The sequence below is a fragment of the Anser brachyrhynchus genome, assembly GCF_964034855.1.
Source record: "Anser brachyrhynchus genome assembly, chromosome: 12".
Classification (NCBI taxonomy): domain Eukaryota; kingdom Metazoa; phylum Chordata; class Aves; order Anseriformes; family Anatidae; genus Anser; species Anser brachyrhynchus.
This window is the reverse complement of record NC_137707.1, coordinates 1,422,497-1,439,616: the sequence shown is the minus strand read 5'-3', so window position 1 is coordinate 1,439,616 and position 17,120 is coordinate 1,422,497. Positions and strand designations below refer to the sequence as shown.

Here is a 17,120-nt window from a genome sequence, read left to right as displayed (position 1 = left end):
CTGCAGGAAGAGATCCTGCAGCTGTACGAGAGGACGGGCCCGTGGGCATGGAGGAAAACCAAGCACCACCTGAGCAGCCTTTGGGCACGCAAGGCATTCGGAAGACGAGTCCCACTAGCCTTCTGCAGCGACTAGTAGCTGCTTCTTAGCGTGACCCCCAACTCGCCCACATACTTTGTCTTCAACGGCCTAATCCTTTACTGTAATGATCTCAATTACATAGCAGCACTTGATCTCCATGTCTACCTGAGAACAGGGAGATTTTATCGGCCCATAAAATTCACAGGATTCTATTTTCAGCCCCTGGACGGATATTTGAGACTAGAGCATGCCTCTTTATCCAGGGAGATCAGTCTCTTCCTTCTTTCCCACCAGAGCAGCGAGCAACCAAAATTGTCCTGCTCACAAAAAGTCCTTAACTCTATTTAGAGCACCATTTATCTTCACAAAACAAACCACACAAATGAAATCGAGCCAACACATTTGTGAAGCAATGCAACCTGTTATCTGCTCTCATATTTCTCCCAAGCCATTCGCTGCACGAACTCACTTAGGCTTATCGCAATTCCCAGACAAACGGAGCAGAGAACCAGAACGCCGGAGACCCGCTGAGCACCGCTGGTGAAGTGCACGCAGGACTTCTGGGGCTGCGCCACCCCACAGCCAGCTGCGAGTCTGCACTGACCTGGGCAGCAAGCCTATGCACCACCTGACGGAGAGTTATCAGCGTATTTCATTGAAAACAGTAAGGAGTGAGGGTAAATAGGAGAGAAAATGATCCCTCCAAAGCTTGTATTAGCTGCAGTGTCACCTCGGACGAGTTTAATCCCACTACCCATGCCGTAACTCCAGATACCACATTTGCCATGCCCTTCCTTGCTTCCAAAAGCTACAGAAAACCAGCGGTGCTCAGTACGAACGGAAACGGATTAAAATCTCCTTCAGAGAGGCAACCTGCCTGCCTGGCTCCCCAAAAAGCTCGATCACCAAGACACTGTCAACTCTCTTTTGTGGCAGTTTCTCAGCAGAACTGCTCACACAGTTTTAATGACTCTTCCAAACCTCTATTAAGCCCTCGTCAAAAATAAAGCAAATCTTGCCAGAGAGGCAGTTAAGCCCCCAGTGACTGGGAGCTGTTGAACAGACAACAACAAACAAGCCCTCCACTGTTTGTAACTCTTGCTTTTGAAAGGTCAGAAAGACCACAGTCATTCTTAGGAGAAATTCAAGACGACAGTCGCCCACAACTGACACAGGGATAAGCAATAGCAAGACTACTGCAGATTACAAAAAACACCAAAGAAATCGGAACGCAGATCACAGCATCACTAGGCCAGGTTACAGTTCCACAGAGGAAACCTAAATGGCTTGTAACAGCAAGACTTCTTTGTGAGTTCTTACCTGCATTTTCCATATTTCTTGACAGAAGTGTGAGCGACTGAACACGTTGGTCACCAACAAATCCTTGACTGTTTGAAGCAAGCAAGACAGTCTCTTCTGGAATCACCCCAAAAAATAAGCAGAAATAATTTCCCTCGTAAATAACACATTCTTACAAAAATAACTTTTGTTTTTCCCTCTTGCTTTCTGTTTTTCAAAGACTTGAACGGTGGAGAGAATTCATGGGGAAGGCCCACACCTTTCATCTCAAGGCTGACTCAAAGGCAGCCCAGCTGGCAGCACAGGCACCTGACAGCTACTCAGAGGCGATGTGAGCCAGCAGTCCTGGCGCAGGTTTTGTACAGAAGACCATCACCATACCTCGCTACGCTGCAAACTGAGAAGATTGATAAAGATGGAACTACGAATAAGAGAGACCGAACCACACCAGGGAACACACTAGAGGTGACAGCACAGGGCCTGCTTAGAGATACTCTAGTAACAGACAGGAAACTTCACTTCCAAGGTGTCAAAAAGTAGCTCCTTTCCTGTACAGAAGAGTGCCGTATTTCTACGAGCATTTCAGACACACAAATACTGGTTTCTTGATAAGCTAAATGTAAGGCTTTTTGCTTACACTCTGGTCCAAGTTCAGCAGAGGTACTTGGGAGGGGCTTGCAGAAGGCTGACAGATCCGCTCGATGTTGGTAACAGCATTTTTGGCTGCCAAGACTGCTGCGGGGACACCCAATCTTGAGGCCTGTTCCTGCAGAACAGAGACTAAAACCAAAAACCCACAATGCAGAAACCTGACAGCACGCAATAAAAATCAATGTGTGAATACATGACTGCGAAGAGAGAAATCCCATGTCTTAAAACTCCTTCCAGCACTGATATCATTTGTTGTACTGGGCAAGTCGTTTATATTTCCAAGCATCATTCCTTTACTGTACATAAGATGACGGCAGAAGAAACATAGAAATGGAAAATCCCTACTAAGTAGAATTTTGTATTTTAATCTTGCAAGACTCACAGGAACACTTGAAAATAATCAAAATATTCGAAAACCAGACCTTGCCGGGGGTGCCATTCCCTGGACAAGTAAGAAACAAGCAGCTGAATGGGAGACCAGGAACAGTGCAAAGGAAGTAAAATTGGGATTGCGTTTAACAGGCAGAAATTCATAAGTGAAGATCTTTTCCATGTCTGTCTCCAACCAACGTTCTTTTGCTCACCAATAAATGATTCTGACAATGCTTCCTGGTGCTCTTGGCCACTCTCTCCAACTGGCTTGACTAAATCTTCCACCTGCAAGCAAAACAGAAACATTAACAGTCTCGGATGTCTATTACACACTTTTACAAATATATTCCCTCTAAAGCATATTTAGCAGCTCTGGCATTCCATGGGGCTGGAGCAATTGAAATGAAATTAACACCATGCTCCTACACAGTCACGGTAAACCATGGGTTCTAAGGCACCTTGCAAGAGATATAAGTAAGTCTCTATTCAGAGAAAGCGAGACGCAGGTCAGAGCTCCTTGTCCATAGTCACCCAACAGATCAGCACAAGAAGTCTTGTCCGTGCAGTCACAGTGTCATAAATATTTGATGAACATAGCAAAACTTTGCATCCTCTTATAGTTAAATCACCCCTCCCCTTATTATTTGTTTTTAAATAGACACATGTTCTCTAGAGAAAGAAACATTCTTGTGGCTGAACTATGGGAAGTATTGGAATGGCCAAAACTCCAGTTACCAAAACCAAAAACTTTCTCTAGTGTGGGAGGAGAAGGTAGAACACGGCCAAGACAGAATCTTGGCTTAAGCATGTATGCAGACAAATTGCACAGGTTTTCATAGACAGTCACGTTAGTCAGAAATGGTTGGTAATTCAGAGAAAACCTAATAGTCTCTCCAGCTTTTTTTTTTTCCCTATATACACAAAAAGGCAATTCTGGCACTCAGACAGGTGCTGGATTTCCACTTGTCCATTTGTCCCATGCTTAACCATTTTTAGTCTATAACAATAACAAAAAAAAAAGAGGTCTAATTTCTGCAAAGCAAACCTCTAAGCTTCAGTTTACTTCCACAGTGCTGTTTTTTCCTTTTCACTTATCATGAAAAATGTGTTCCTGGGACATTCATTTTACAGCTGCCCTGGGAATGACCCTGATGGAAATCCCTCTCCAGCAGGCATCTCCCGAGGTCCCTGTCCCGCTCCTACCTCCAGGAGGAGGTCGTTCAGGTTCTGATGGCGGTCCAGAAGCTGCAGAGCTGCTTCACGGAGCTCCGCTCCGCTCCCAAAGGTGCTTCTTCGTTTCCTGGCTCTCCCTGCTGAGAAGTTTGGGTTTATTTTAAAACCAAAGCGTGCTCTGGCCCCCGCTGACAGCCCCGCTGAGGCGATCTCCCTCTCTCACCCTGCTGCCCCACCACACAGGGCTGACGGAGCCAAGGGGGCCCTGGCCAGACCCTCAGCGGGCAGCAGCAGGACAGCAGCAAGGCACATAAATCCTGGGGCCTTCAACATATATTGGCATGAGGCGTCCAGTGCAGCCAAGGCTGCCAGGCGCTGCCAGCCGTCCGCCTTGGCCTTGTCCAAGCCAAACTGCACCAGACAGCTCCACCAGACGCCTCCACCTCAGGGCTCTGAGGCCGCCGGGCTCTGCGAGCAGCTCCTGAGGGGGGCAGGCAGCACCTGAGGGGCTGGGGGCACCCGAGGGGCTAGGACAGGGCTGCCTGGATCCCCAGGGAGCCCCAAACTAGAGGAAGGGCAAGCTGTCGGTCACAGAGGACACCCCCAGCCCTCCCCCGAGCGCCGGGACCGCCCCGGCCCGCACCCACCCAGCAGCGCCCTCAGCTCGCTCCCGCCCGCGCCCGCCATCATGGCGGCGCCCAGCCGCTGCCCGCCAAACCAACCCGCCCGCTCCGCGCCGCCATTGGCCGCCCGCCGAGGCGCCTGCCTCCGCCTATTGGCTGGCAGAGGCGTGGTCCCGCCCTCCTGCCCGCCATCTTGGTAGTGGCGGCGGCAGGAGGCTGCCATGTTGGGGAGGGCGGGGTGGCGTGAGGTGGCGGGTCCCTTGGGGTCGTGTGTGTGGGACTGTCACTGCTGCCACCGGGTACCTGTGGCTGCCGAGGGTACGGAGCAGGAGGTGGCAGCTCACTGTGTGTGGAACAAAAGCAGCTCATTGTGTGTGGAACACAAGCACTGCCCGGGGAAGATGGAGATTCACCCCGGGGACTCGCCCGCTGGCTGCGGCCGTTCAGAGCCCCGTGCTGGAATCGGCCCTGGGAGGTTTTCATGGCAGCGCAGCCCCATGAGGGGCTGACCCCGCAGTCCTCACCACCAGAGCTGAAATCCCTTCCCGGCAGCGCTGGGGCTGCGGCCCTGTGCTCGCTGTGCCAACCCCAGCCCGCCGGCCTCTCCTTCCCACCGCCACAGTGCCAGGGAGGCTGCGGAAAGTGGCAGAACGTCTGTCCCCTGGCACGCTCCCGGCCAGGGAGGCCGTTCCCCTCCGTGTGACAATCTAACAGTAAATTTCTCCCTTACCAACATCCCTGGCAGGTTGCTGCAGCCTCGCTGGTTTACCAGCCTGCGAAGAGCAGCTCTTGCTATATTTAATCCCTCAGCGCGCTATCTGTGAGGTATCCTGAGTCAACGCGGTCTGCTCAGAGGATTAGTTTTAATTAAAATATTAATGAAGAAGAATCTAGAAAGGAAATGGAGCTTTAACAAGCGCGCCGTGATTCAACATCGCTGCCTTTGCAGCGCCGTCATCCAGACCCTGCCGAGGCAGCGTCTCCGGCCAGGCTCTCCTCCCACACCAGCGCACATCCAGCTGCGCTGCTGGGCCACGTAGAGCTGCTGTGAGAGCAGGATCCGACCCGGGGACCTGCCTCTGTGCCTTTGCTCAGCTGCAGAGTGAGCAGCTTGGGGGCCTCGTGTCCACCCCTTGGTTGTGCCCCGGCAATGGGAAGGTGAAACCCAGTCATACCGGAGACCTCTGCGATAAAACTGACCCTGAAGGTGGGCAGCTTTGTTGAATCCAGCCCGATCTGTTCAGCATCACGCTTATGAACCACGCTTGCCCAGAGGAACAGGCTCATCCATCTGCTCCTCGGTGGTGCCTGGGGACAGGGCTGGCCACCAGTGCTCACAGCCCCTGGCTGCTTTGATCAGGAGTGAGGATCGGGGTTCAGCGATGGGCTGGCATGGGAATTTTGGAGTGCCAGAATGCCTCAGAGCAGTCAACAGCCCGCTACATCCTGCACCATGAGGAAATTGGGCAAAAACACCACTGCAAAGGGCCAAAGTGACAAGAAAGCCCCCAAAAAGGTGAGAGGAGGCGCAGCCAAGGGTTGTGCTTGAAGTGGCAACGCCAAGGAGCTCCCCTTGAGCTCAGGCATGTCCAAGTCCGGCCACATCCAAGGCCAGCACGCAGCACACCCCAAGAGCACACCACCTCGCCAAGCACTCGCCACTTTCACGGTCCTGAGCTCAGTGCAGCAGTTAAAGAAGCTGAATACATGCATCCAGCCCCACGGGAGCTGCGCACCGTCATCTCGACTTCCTGGGGCTGTTCAAGGAAATTTTTTTGCATACGACAAAGGAAACCCAGGCAGCGTATTACCTGAAAACAAACATCGTGCACAGCCCTGCTGCAGGCTGCCAGGGCACGGCTCTGCCCCACGTCCTGGCCCCGCCACGCTGCCGCTGGTCGCGCTTCGACGCGCGGGGGGGTGGGAAGTGGGGAAATCTGACACTCCTGCAGTGATTTGCAACCTTTTCCCAACCTGTTCATTTTTTTTTTTCCTATTTCTTTCATTTTTAATTAAATTTCCCCTATGCACATAAACGCTTGGCTTTTGTTTGATTTTTTCCAAGGCGGTAGCTTTTAATTATATCTTGATTTCACGTTAATTACAGTTTTACCCAAAGCGAAGGGCTTTGCGCCTTATAATTCAAATGCGCTCCCACGAATCCTGCCGGCTGGGTTATCGCTGCCTCCAAAGGCCCGCACCCGGCCCCGGCGGTGCCGCCCTGGCTGTGTCTGGAGGCAGCAGCAGGTCCCGGGGAGCAGGAGAGCCAGCAGCCGGCTCGGCCCCGCGTCGGGCAGCGTGCTTGGGTTTCCTCCTTCTGCCGTCGCTGCCAAAGCAGGCTACAAAGCCGGCTGATGACAGGGTGAATGTCACATTCAAATCGCACTCGTTTGAGCAGAAAGCGAGACGCAGACACGGCCATCACGGCCAAGATCTGCTGCATTTTCCTTCCCGATGCAGCTGGAGCTCCGTCCTGCCTCGGCTCCCCGTCCCCGTGGCTCCTGGGGCTTTGGGGCCGAGCCACAGGGGCAGTCGGGATGGCAGTGAGTGTGGTGGTCCCAGGGGGGTCAGACACCACCGTGCTCCCCAAACCCCAGCCCAGCTGATGGTGCATTTGGGCGATCCCACCAGTGCACAGATGATCTGCATCCATCCTCCTGCCTCCCCGGCCCCAGGGCACTGCAGCAGGCAGGGCTGCACCTCCCAGCCATGCCTTCCTCAACAACTCAGCTCTACCATTTCTTTCCCCAAAAGACGGAGCTGACGCTGCTCGGGGTCTCCAGGAGGGCATTCTCCCCTAGCTGGAAGCCTCTCGCTCAGCCAAGCCATGGCACTGTGGGCACAGTCCCAGCCGTGGTGTCCCGGGGCAGCCCTTTGGCCACGAGGGACAGACGGGTGTCCCCAGTGGCCCCAGTTTCTGCTCATGACTTAATGGAGCTGAGGTGGGTTTTATGCATCATGCAAACGGGGAGCTCATAATGACGAGCTTCATTTTGCTGCCTGACCTTTCACAGCAGGCCGTCCGCTCCCTGCTCTGCTGTGGGCACTGAGCTACGCCAGCCTCTGTGGGTGCCCCCCCCGCCATGCTCCCACGGGACATCGGCTCAGCGAGACACCCCAAGGCCCCACCTCGGTGCCTTCAGCTGGCTTCTGCTGCTCCTGGCCATGCCAAAACAGCAGTGCACCATGCCGCCGGCTGCTGGCGCGCTGCCTGCCTTTGCCCCCAGGCCTCTTCCAGAGGATGCAGCCCGCGGACACCCCAGGAACGCTGCCTCTGGTCCTCCCTGCCCTGGTGCTCGGGTCACTGGTTTTCAGCCCCAGCCCCATACGCTGGCGAGGTCTCTGCTCCTCCTCCACAGGCGATGCAGGGCTGCGCAGAGCCCACGGGGACACTTCCCCAGGAGACCTCCTGGCTCTGAGTGCTCCCAGGGACTCCCGGGGGGCTCCTTGTGTCCTTGCAGCCACCTTCCCAGCTCGCTGTGCATTGTGACGTGGGATGGCCCCCGCGGAGCTTGTGGCTTCCATGCCTCGGGTCTGAGGCTGTGCCCCGAGCCGTGGCCGTGCCTGACCTCTGAGGTGGCCACACCAGACCTTACAGGTGGCAGGAGCCGTACCACACCATACAGCCCCGTGGCGGGGCTGTCCCACAGCTGTGCTCTGCACCCTGCACCCCGCTGTGGGCCCGCAGCCTGCGCAAAGCCACGTGCCCTGCACCCTGCACCCTTCACCATGCACCCCACCTGCACTCCTGCACACTGCACCCTACACCCCGTTGTGTCCCGCAGCCCGTATGCAGCTGTGCCATGCACCCTGCGCCCAGCACCCAGTTGTGCCCTGCACCCTGCATGCAGCTGCCTGCTGTGCACCCTGCGCCCCACACCGTGCATGCAACTGTGAGCTCTGCACTGTGCTACGCACCCTGCATGCCCCCTGCACCCAGCTGTGCCCCGATCCTGCATGGAGCTGCCTGCTGCACACCCTGCGCCCCGCACCCTGCATGCCCCCTGCACCCTGCATACCCCCTGCACCCAGCTGTGCCCCGCACCCTGCATGGAGCTGCATGCTGCGCACCCTGCGCCCCGCACCCTGCATGCCCCCTGCACCCAGCTGTGCCCTGCACCCTGCATGGAGCTGCCTGCTGTGCACCCTGCGCCCCGCACCGTGCATGCAACTGTGAGCTCTGCACTGTGCTGCGCACCCTGCGCCCCGCACCCTGCATGCCCTCTGCACCCTGCATGCCCCCTGCACCCAGCTGTGCCCCGATCCTGCATGGAGCTGCCTGCTGTGCACCCTGCACCCCGCACTCACCCTGCACCCCGCATGCTGCGCACCCCGCGTGCACCCCGCGCCCTTAACGCCCTGCGTGCACCGCACCCTGCGCCCCGCACCCGCTCGCGCGCTCCGCACCGCGCACCCTGCGCCCTTGCACCTTGCACGCACCCTGCGCCCAGCCCCGCCCCCAGCGCCCGCCCCTTGCACCCCGGCAGCTTGCGGGGCCGTGCCGAGCCGTGCTGCACCGAGCCGTGCTGCACCGAGCCGTGCTGCACCGAGCCGTGCTGCACCGAGCCGAACCGAGCCGCGCCGAACCGAGCCCCCCCCCCGCTGCAGTGCGCGCCCCGGGCGGCGGCGGCGGCGGCGAGGGCGGAGCCGGGAGCGGGGGCGGCGCAGATCCGAGCGGAGCGGGGCCGGGCCGAGCCACTCCCCCCCCCCCACGCCCCCCCCACGCCCCTCCCGCCCCGCCCGTGCGGCGGAGGTCGGCGGCGGCGGCGGCGGCGGCGGCGGCGGCGCGGGGATGGGGCGATGGCGCGGGCGGGCGGCGGGGCCCCGCGGGAGCTGTCCCTGGAGGAGGTGCTGAAGTGCTACGAGCAGCCGCTCAACGAGGAGCAGGCGTGGGCGCTCTGCTTCCAGGGCTGCCGCGCCGCCGCCGCCGCCCCCGCCGCGCCGCCCCGCACCGCCGACATCCGCCTCCGAGCCGACGGCAGCGTGGCGCTCCCCGCACCGCCGCCCGGTGAGAGGCACACGGGGGGGGGGGGAGCCCCGGGACCGGTAGGGGGTGCTGCGGGGCCGGGGGGGGGAGAGGAGCGCTCCGCTGGAACCGGGGGTTTGGGGGGGGGGGGACCGGGAGAGGTGAGGGGGAACCGGGGTGGGGGGGTGGTGAGGGGGACGGCACCGCTGCGGGACCCGGTGGGCTCCGTGGGCAGCGGGGGGTGGGAAGGCACCGGGGGGTTGGGGGCTGGCACCGGGTAAACCGGGACCAACAGGCCCCGGTGAGGCGGGGGGAGAAAGGGGGGCGCGCACCCCAAGCCTCAGTCCCGGCACCGGGTCGGTTCCAGCACCGGCACCGCGGGTACCGGCACCGGCAGCGGGTCGGTGGCTCGGGGCTCCAGGCCCGGTCCGGCACCGGCACCGGGGAGGAGGCTGCTGGGTGCCCCGTGAGGCCGGACGCGGCACAGGGTGTGCGTGGCACGGGGGGTAGGGGCGGTGGGGTGCGGGGTGCCCACGGTGCAGGGCCCGGGACACGGAGCCCTTCAGGGCAGGCAGGACACACGGCAGGGACGGACGTGGGGACACGCACCTGCACGCACACGGGCACCCGGCGCACACGCAGCACACCCACGGGATGGGATGCACGCTCGGACCCCACTCCCCCCCCCCCCTCCCTGGGCACCCGGAAGGGGCATTTTGGGGCAGCACCGTCCCTGACCTTTGGACTCGTGGCCGTGCCCTCCCTGCGGGCGGTTGGCGCTGCTGGGCAGGGCCGGCTGTGTTTATGGTCTGTAATTAGGCCCCGCCGGGTGCCAGCAGCAACGCTGGGTGGCTCGGCGCGGGGCTGAGCACCGTGTGCCTAATGACTGAGCTGGGGCAGGGCTGAGCCCCCGCCTCGCCCCGCGTGGGGACAGCGTGGGGACAGCCCCGCACCCAGCCCCGGACCAGCGGCCGCTGGCTCCCGCGTGCCCCAAGACGGATTTTGGTGCTTGGCGTTCGTGGGGTCTCCTGGGGGCCTCGCGGCCCCACAGGGACACTTCATTGTCACCCCGTGCCCTTGCTCACGGCCGGCTGAGGCTGCGGCACCGCCGGGCGTCCCCGCTGCTGGCAGCGGGCAGGGATGCTGCGGTGTCGCTGCGTGTCCTTGCTGCCGGCAGCCGGGCAGGGAAAATCCCAGGGGAACGGGGAATGAAGGGGGAGGGAGCCGGACCCTTCGCTGCTGCAGCCCGGCGCTCGAGGGGCTGCGGGTGAGTCCCAGCACTGCCGCAGGTAGGGCACGGGCACCGGCACGTGGCTTGGCAGCTGCTCCCAGGTGTGGGGCAGGAATGGGCCGGGTGAGCCGGCAGCAGCCGCCTGAGCAGCTCCAGGTCCCACGGGATGCCCGGCCCCAGCCCCAGCAGCCCGAGGGAGCAGCCGGCACGTGAGCGCTGCGCAAACACCTCCAAAGCGGCCCCGTTTGCCATGGCAGCAGCAGGCGCTGCCGTTCCAGGTGTGGCCGTCCCGCCACAGCCGCGGGCGCTTCGTCCCTGGTTTGCATCCTGGAAAAGATTTTCTGTTTCCTCCCCGTGGCCGGCTCGGCCGGCTCCTCTGCCAGCATGCGGGATGTGATGCCGTCCCCTGCAGGGCTGCTGGCGGGGCTTAGGGACGGACACAGAATCCCACGGTATTTGATGTGGTCCAGCTGGGGCACGGGGTCCCGTGGGACATGTTCCCGTCCCAGCTGGCCTCACCCTGCCCCGTGGGTGCTGGGCTGGGCGCCTGGCCACGGCCGGCACGTGGCCTGAGCCACCTCTCCCCCGGGCTGCTGCATTGATCAGCTAAATGGAGAGGTAATGGACACGGGGGATGGCCTGCGCTCTCCCGGGCCCGGGAAGTGGCTCTGCTCTGCAGCTGCTGCTGGGGAAAGACGAGCCGGGGGTATCTGGGCACTCACCTCCCTCGGGGTCGGTGCAAAAGCCACTGCTGCTGCACGTCCCGTGGCTGCCGTGCTCCCCAGGAAGGTCTGAGCTGCCCGTGAGGCTGTGGCCTGGACTTGTGCGTGTGTGCGTGCACAGGGCTGGTGTGTGTGCACAGTGCCCGTGAGTGTGCACAGGGCTTGTGAGTGTGCACGGGGCTGTTGTGTATGCGCATGGAGCTTGTGTGTGCACAGGGCTTGTGTATGCGTGGTGCTGTGTGTGTGCACAGTGCCTGTGTGTGTGCACAGTGCCGTGTGTGTGCACAGTGCTGTGTGTGTGCACAGTGCTGTGTGTGCACAGTGCCGTGTGTGTGCATAGTGCTGTGTGCACAGTGCTGTGTGTGTGCACAGTGCCCGTGTGTGTGCACAGTGCCGTGTGTGTGCACAGTGCTGTGTGTGTGCACAGTGCCCGTGTGTGTGCACAGTGCCTGTGTGTGTGCACAGTGCTGTGTGTGTGCACAGTGCTGTGTGTGTGCACAGTGCCGTGTGTGTGCACAGTGCTGTGTGTGTGCACAGTGCCCGTGTGTGTGCACAGTGCCGTGTGTGTGCACAGTGCTGTGTGTGTGCACAGTGCTGTGTGTGCACAGTGCCGTGTGTGTGCATAGTGCTGTGTGCACAGTGCTGTGTGTGTGCACAGTGCCCGTGTGTGTGCACAGTGCCGTGTGTGTGCACAGTGCTGTGTGTGTGCACAGTGCCCGTGTGTGTGCACAGTGCCTGTGTGTGTGCACAGTGCCGTGTGTGTGCACAGCACTCCAGCCGTGCTGCCTCTGCAGTGAAAGGAGCGCCGTTAGCGCCGTCAGCTGAGCGCAGCCCGTCACCGCACCGCGCCGCACGCGGGGCCGCGCTCTGTGGGTGCTCTGCCGGTTCCTGCTGCACGCCGCCAGCCAGCACCCACAGCCCTGGGCCATGCAGGCGGCATCGCCCCGTGGGTGCAGAGCACTCTGCTCCCCTGGCCCCGGCGCTAATGGGGTGATGCTGCCACCCAACATGCCGCCCAACGTGCCACCTCTCCCTCACGGCCCCAGCTGTTGGCAGGCAGGGCATCGGCTGGTGCTGGGGGCCAGGGTAGGGGGCTCAGCACCCTGAGGCTGCGCCAACCATGGGGCCAGCTTGGGATGGGGGCGGGGGTCCCAGCTCAGGTGCGGTGGGGAGCTCGAGGTGACGTGGGGCGAGCCCCAGCCTGGGAGCCCCGCAGTGACTGAGCCTTCCTCTCCCCCAGAGCTGCCCCTGCTGCTGACACCCGCCGCTGAAGCACAGGTACGTGGGGGCCCGGGGCGCTCGCCAGGCCCTGCATCTCCTCGCTGGCCCCAGCAGGGTGAGCTGGCCATCTGCCACCGCTCCCCGTCGGTGCCACGGCTCGGCCATGCCTCCCCTCTGTGCCTGCCCTCCCGCGGGCACCCGCTCCCCTTGCCCTGCGGTAATGGGGTCTGGGGTGCACCGGGGGGGCGAGACCCAGCCCCGGCAGATGGGGTGTCAAGCGCAGGGGCTCAGTGGCACGAGCGATGCCGGGGCTGGCGGTGGCACAGGCGATGCCATCTCCTTGCAGATGGTGCAGTCCTTGGGCTTCGCCATCTACCGGGCGCTGGACTGGGGGCTGGACGAGAACGAGGAGCGGGAGCTGAGCCCGCAGCTGGAGCAGCTCATCGACCTGATGACCAACAGCGACTCGGAGGACAGCGGCTGCGGCACGGCCGATGAGGGCTATGGGGGGCAGGAGGAGGAGGAGGAGGGCGGCGAGGGGCCGCCGCGGGCCGTGCGCACCTTCGGGCAGGCCATGCGGTGCTGCGCCGCGCGCCTTGCCGACCCCGCCGAAGCCCAGGCTCACTACCAGGCCGTGTGCCGGGCTCTCTTTGCCGAGACCGTGGAGCTCAAAGCTTTCCTGGCCAAGATCCGCGATGCCAAGGAGGTGAGCGCCGGCAGGGAACTCCCCCAAAATGCTGGGGTGAGCGCGGTGCTTTGCTGCTGCCTGCCCACAGAACCGGGGAGGTGCCGGTGCTGCCGTGCACGGGGCTGTGCCAACCTGGGGGCTGCGTGCCGGGCACCCCTTGTGCTGGGTGCTGTGGTGGGGTGACGGCATCCCCGTGCTGGGGTGACGGTGTCCCCCTGCCGTGGCAGATGCTGCAGAAGCTGAACGAGGATGAGGAAGCGGAGGAGAGGCCGTCGGCAGAACTGGGCAGCCTGCGCAACACAGACTGGGTACGGTGGTGTGGCAGGAGCTGCAGTGGGGGCCGGGGCCGCGGTGGGGCCGGTGCTGACCGCCCGAACTCCTGCCAGGCCCGGCTGTGGGTGCAGCTGATGCGGGAGCTGCGGCACGGCGTGAAGCTGAAGAAGGTGCAGGAGAAGCAGTTCAACCCGCTGCCCACCGAGTACCAGCTCACCCCCTTCGAGATGCTCATGCAGGACATCCGTGCGCGCAACTACAAGCTCCGCAAGGTCATGGTGAGCGCAGCTGGGATGTCCCCACGCCCTGCCAGGTGCTGTGCCGTGGGCAAGTCCTGGTGCTGACGCTGCCCGCGGCCCCTCTGCCCTCTCCCAGGTGGATGGCGACATCCCACCCCGGGTGAAGAAGGACGCCCACGAGCTCATCCTGGACTTCATCCGCTCCCGGCCCCCACTCAAGCAGGTGGGTGCCAGACCCACGGTGCCACAGTGCCCCCGTGGCCGGCAGCACCCAGGCTGGGCTCCCCATGAGCCCCGAGGGACCCCGGCTCCAAGCTGCAGCACCCCGGCTCTGCGTCCCCCAGGCGTCAGAGCGGCGGCTGCGGCCCCTGCCCCAGAAGCAGAGGACACTGCACGAGAAGATTTTGGAGGAGATCAAGCAGGAGAGGAAGCTCCGGCCCGTAGAGACGCAGTACCGGGGCCAGAAAGGTACCGGCAGCGCCTCCCTTGTGCTGCGGGCGATGCTCTGGAGCTGTGGCAGGTCCCCAGTGCCCCATCAGGTCCCCACACAGAGGCACTGAGCTCCGGCCCCATCTGCAGGCTACAGCTCCCTGCCCTGCATCCCCCACGCCTGCTCCAGCCACCTCACCTCCAGCTCCTGCATCGACCTCTCCGCGCCAGAGGCCAGCACCGCGCCACCGCGCCCACGGCCCCGCGTCCTGCTCAAGGCGCCCACCCTGGCTGAGATGGAGGAGATGAACATCTCCGAGGCAAGAGAGGGCATGCGGTGGGGACGCTGTGGGGCGCGTGCCAGGAGGGCAGAGGACGGGGGCACGGGGTTCTCTGTGTGACGCCGTCCCCGTGGCCTTGCAGGAGGAGGACTCGCCGGGTACGGAGCCCGGCTTGGGGCTACCCATGAAGCGGGACCGCTCCTTCTCGGAGCAGGACCTGGCCCAGTTCCAGAGCGAGCTCAGCGGCGGCCAGGCTGTGCCCGAGGTGCTGGGGCCGCTGGAGCCCGAGCCCCGGCCCCGCTCAGGTACCTGCACCCCGCGGCCACCCCAAGAGCCCAGCCCTGCACAGGGGCCTCCATCCCACGGTGCCCGTGCGCTGCCCATCGGGGCGGTCAGTGCCCCCAGCCCCACCACAGCCCACTCCATACACCGCGTGCCCTGTGGCACCCCTGTCCCCATGTCACCAAGGGTGGCTCTGCCGTGCCCTCCAGCAGGCGCCTGCTGGAGGGGTCGCGTGCGGCAGCGTGTCCTTAGTGTCCCTCCCGTGTCCTCACTGCGTCCTTCCTGTGCCCGCCCGTGCAGGCTCGGTCCCCGCCAGCTACCACCCGGTGCCGTACGGCTCTGCGCCACCCCGTGCTGCCCTGGGCTCCGTGGAGGAGAGGCCGGAGGACGGCTCCAGCGCTGCCCCCAGCAGCAGCTCCAAGCACCTCTGGCTGGTGGGTGCCCACAGCAGGGACAGCGAGGCTGGGGCCGCGAGCACAGCCCGGCACGGGGTGCACACTGCGTGGGGACCCCATGGGGCACGCCACACTGGGCGCCCTGTGCCCGTGCCAGTGTGACGGCCCCTCTCTGCCCGCAGGAGTTCAGCCACCCCGTGGAGAGCCTGGCCCTCACGGTGGAGGAGATGATCAATGTGCGCAGGGTGCTGGTCAAGGCGGAGATGGAGAAGTTCCAGCAGAGCAAGGAGCTCTACAACAGCCTGAAGAAGGGGAAGGTGGGAGCTGGGGCTGGAGGGGCCGGGCTGCCCCATCACTGCCCCCCTGGTGCTCACCCTGCCTGTGCCCGCAGGTCTGCTGCTGCTGCCGCACCAAGTTCCCCCTCTTCTCCTGGCCCTCAGCCTGCCTCTTCTGCAAGCGGTGAGCGCCGTGCCATGCCGTGCCGTGCCGTGCCGTGCCGCACCACAGTGCTGGGAGGGTGGCGGGAGGGTGCCGCGGTGCTGGCCTTGCTCAGCAGCCTCTCTCCATGTCCCCAGGTCTGTCTGCACCTCCTGCAGCCTGAAGGTAAGGGACCTGCCCGGGTCAGTGCCACCAGCCCCTGTCCCCGTCCCTGTCCTGTCGGTAGGGGTGATGCCAAGACAGAGGCACCGGGCATGGCTGGCTGGGCTGAGCCCGCACAGCTGGGCCCTAGGGCAAAGGGGGCGCCCATGGGTGCTGTCCCTGATGCCTGCACGCCCCAGCAGATGAAGATGCCTTCCAAGAAGCTGGCTCACATCCCCGTCTACGCACTGGGCTTTGAGAGCCTCCCGGGATCACTGCTGGCCAAAGCCCTGCCGCTGCGCAGGAGGGAAACCTTCCAGTGAGTCCCGTACCCCACGAGGGCCCCGCGCCCTCCGCTGCCTTCCTCCCGGCCTCCTCCTCCTCCCCGGCTGGGGCTGACGGCGCGCTCTGTGCCCACAGCTCGCTGCCGGGCCCGGGCTGGCGCCGCGTGGAAGAGGAATTCCCCCACATCTACGCCCAGGGCTCCGTCCTGCGCGACGTCTGCAGCGACTGCACCGGCTTCGTCACCGACGTCATCTGCTCCAGCCGCCGCAGCGTGGCCGTCCTCAACGCCGCGCCGCACCGCGCCGCCCGCTGCGAGTCCTGGTACAAGTGAGGGCCCGGCGCCGGCCCCGCCGGGATGTACATATATACATAGACGGATACACACAGCCTCTATATTTATATACCTGACGGACCAGGGGGGCGCGGGGCCGGCGGCAGGCCGGCTCCGTGTCTCCCAGCCCACGTCCCCGCGGGAGCCTCCTGTCCCCGCCGCTGAGGGGACGCTGGCACGGCCCTTTGGGGACGGGGACCCTCGGGGATGGGGCCCCCCCGGGGCACCCTCAGCCCCCCCAGCCCCGCTCCGGTGCCAAGGCCTGGCGGGGCTGGGACGCCTTACGGCCCCGCGGCTCTCTGTACATAGCGGCCCCTGGCTAATAAACCATCCCGGGCTGCCCCTCGGGGCCACAGCGGCGGCTCCTGTGCTGGGGGGCTCGGGGGGGGGTGGGTGGGAAGCGGGGTGCTGGGGGGGATGTGGGGCTGTCCCCGTGTCCTGTGGCCTCAAAGCTGGCCGTCCCACGGCCCCACTCCGCACCGCCACGGCCCCGTGGGTCCCGGGGCAGCCCTGGCTGGGGCGGCCGCCCCCCCGCCATGCTCAGCACCCCGCGGGACGGGCTGTGGACCCCGGGGGCACCGTGGGGAAGTCCCCCTGCCCCTTCCCACAGCCCAATCCCCCATCCCCAGACACCCCCATGTCCCCAGACACCCCCCCGTCCCCAGACACCCCCATCCCCAGACACCCCCATGTCCCCAGACACCCACCCGTCCCCAGACACCCCTGTCCCCAGACACCCCCATCCCCAAACACCCCCATGTCCCCAGACACCCCCCCGTCCCCAGACACCCCCATCCCCAGACACCCCCATGTCCCCAGACACCCACCCGTCCCCAGACACCCCTGTCCCCAGACACCCCCATCCCCAAACACCCCCATGTCCCCAGACACCCCCCCGTCCCCAGACACCCCCATCCCCAGACATCCCTGTCCCCAGACACCCCTGTCCCTGGACACCCCCATCCCCAAACACCCCTGTCCCCAGACACCCCCCCATTC

The 17,120-nt window shown here is 63.3% G+C and overlaps 2 protein-coding genes across 12 annotated transcripts in view; one reads left to right on the top strand and one right to left on the bottom strand.

Moving 5' to 3' along the window:
• The window catches only part of FANCA (FA complementation group A), a 34,936-nt gene extending 30,499 nt beyond the window's left edge, over positions 1-4,437 (bottom strand). For 2 of the 9 annotated variants that reach the window (XR_013938256.1, XM_080552142.1), the window contains exons 1-5: positions 4,299-4,437; positions 3,607-3,716; positions 2,616-2,688; positions 2,018-2,160; positions 1,402-1,497 (exon numbers count right to left, since the gene is read on the bottom strand). Coding sequence is in view for 3 of the 9 variants with exons in the window: in XM_080552142.1 (XP_080408268.1) it covers positions 1,402-1,497; positions 2,018-2,160; positions 2,616-2,688; positions 3,607-3,716; positions 4,299-4,422 (546 nt within the window). In the remaining 6 variants the exon portion in view is untranslated. The other 7 variants (XR_013938257.1, XM_080552143.1, XR_013938258.1 and 4 more) reach the window with 5 other exon arrangements.
• Positions 4,438-8,960: 4,523 nt separating this feature from the next.
• SPIRE2 (spire type actin nucleation factor 2) lies at positions 8,961-16,476 on the top strand. 3 transcript variants are annotated; one of them, XM_080552133.1, is made up of 15 exons: positions 8,961-9,207; positions 12,359-12,396; positions 12,686-13,045; positions 13,255-13,335; positions 13,414-13,578; positions 13,676-13,762; positions 13,884-14,007; positions 14,119-14,288; positions 14,392-14,554; positions 14,832-14,965; positions 15,109-15,243; positions 15,318-15,385; positions 15,502-15,529; positions 15,709-15,824; positions 15,926-16,476. In XM_080552133.1, the coding sequence occupies exons 1-15, from the start codon at positions 9,000-9,002 to the stop codon at positions 16,119-16,121; spliced, it is 2,073 nt and encodes a 690-aa protein (XP_080408259.1). In that variant the 5' UTR covers positions 8,961-8,999; the 3' UTR covers positions 16,122-16,476. The 3 variants fall into 3 exon arrangements, with proteins under 3 accessions (XP_080408259.1, XP_080408260.1, XP_080408261.1); XM_080552134.1 differs by lacking the exon at positions 8,961-9,207 and adding an exon at positions 10,056-10,848; XM_080552135.1 differs by lacking the exon at positions 8,961-9,207 and having other exon boundaries at positions 12,369-12,454.
• The last annotated feature ends 644 nt before the right edge of the window (positions 16,477-17,120 follow it).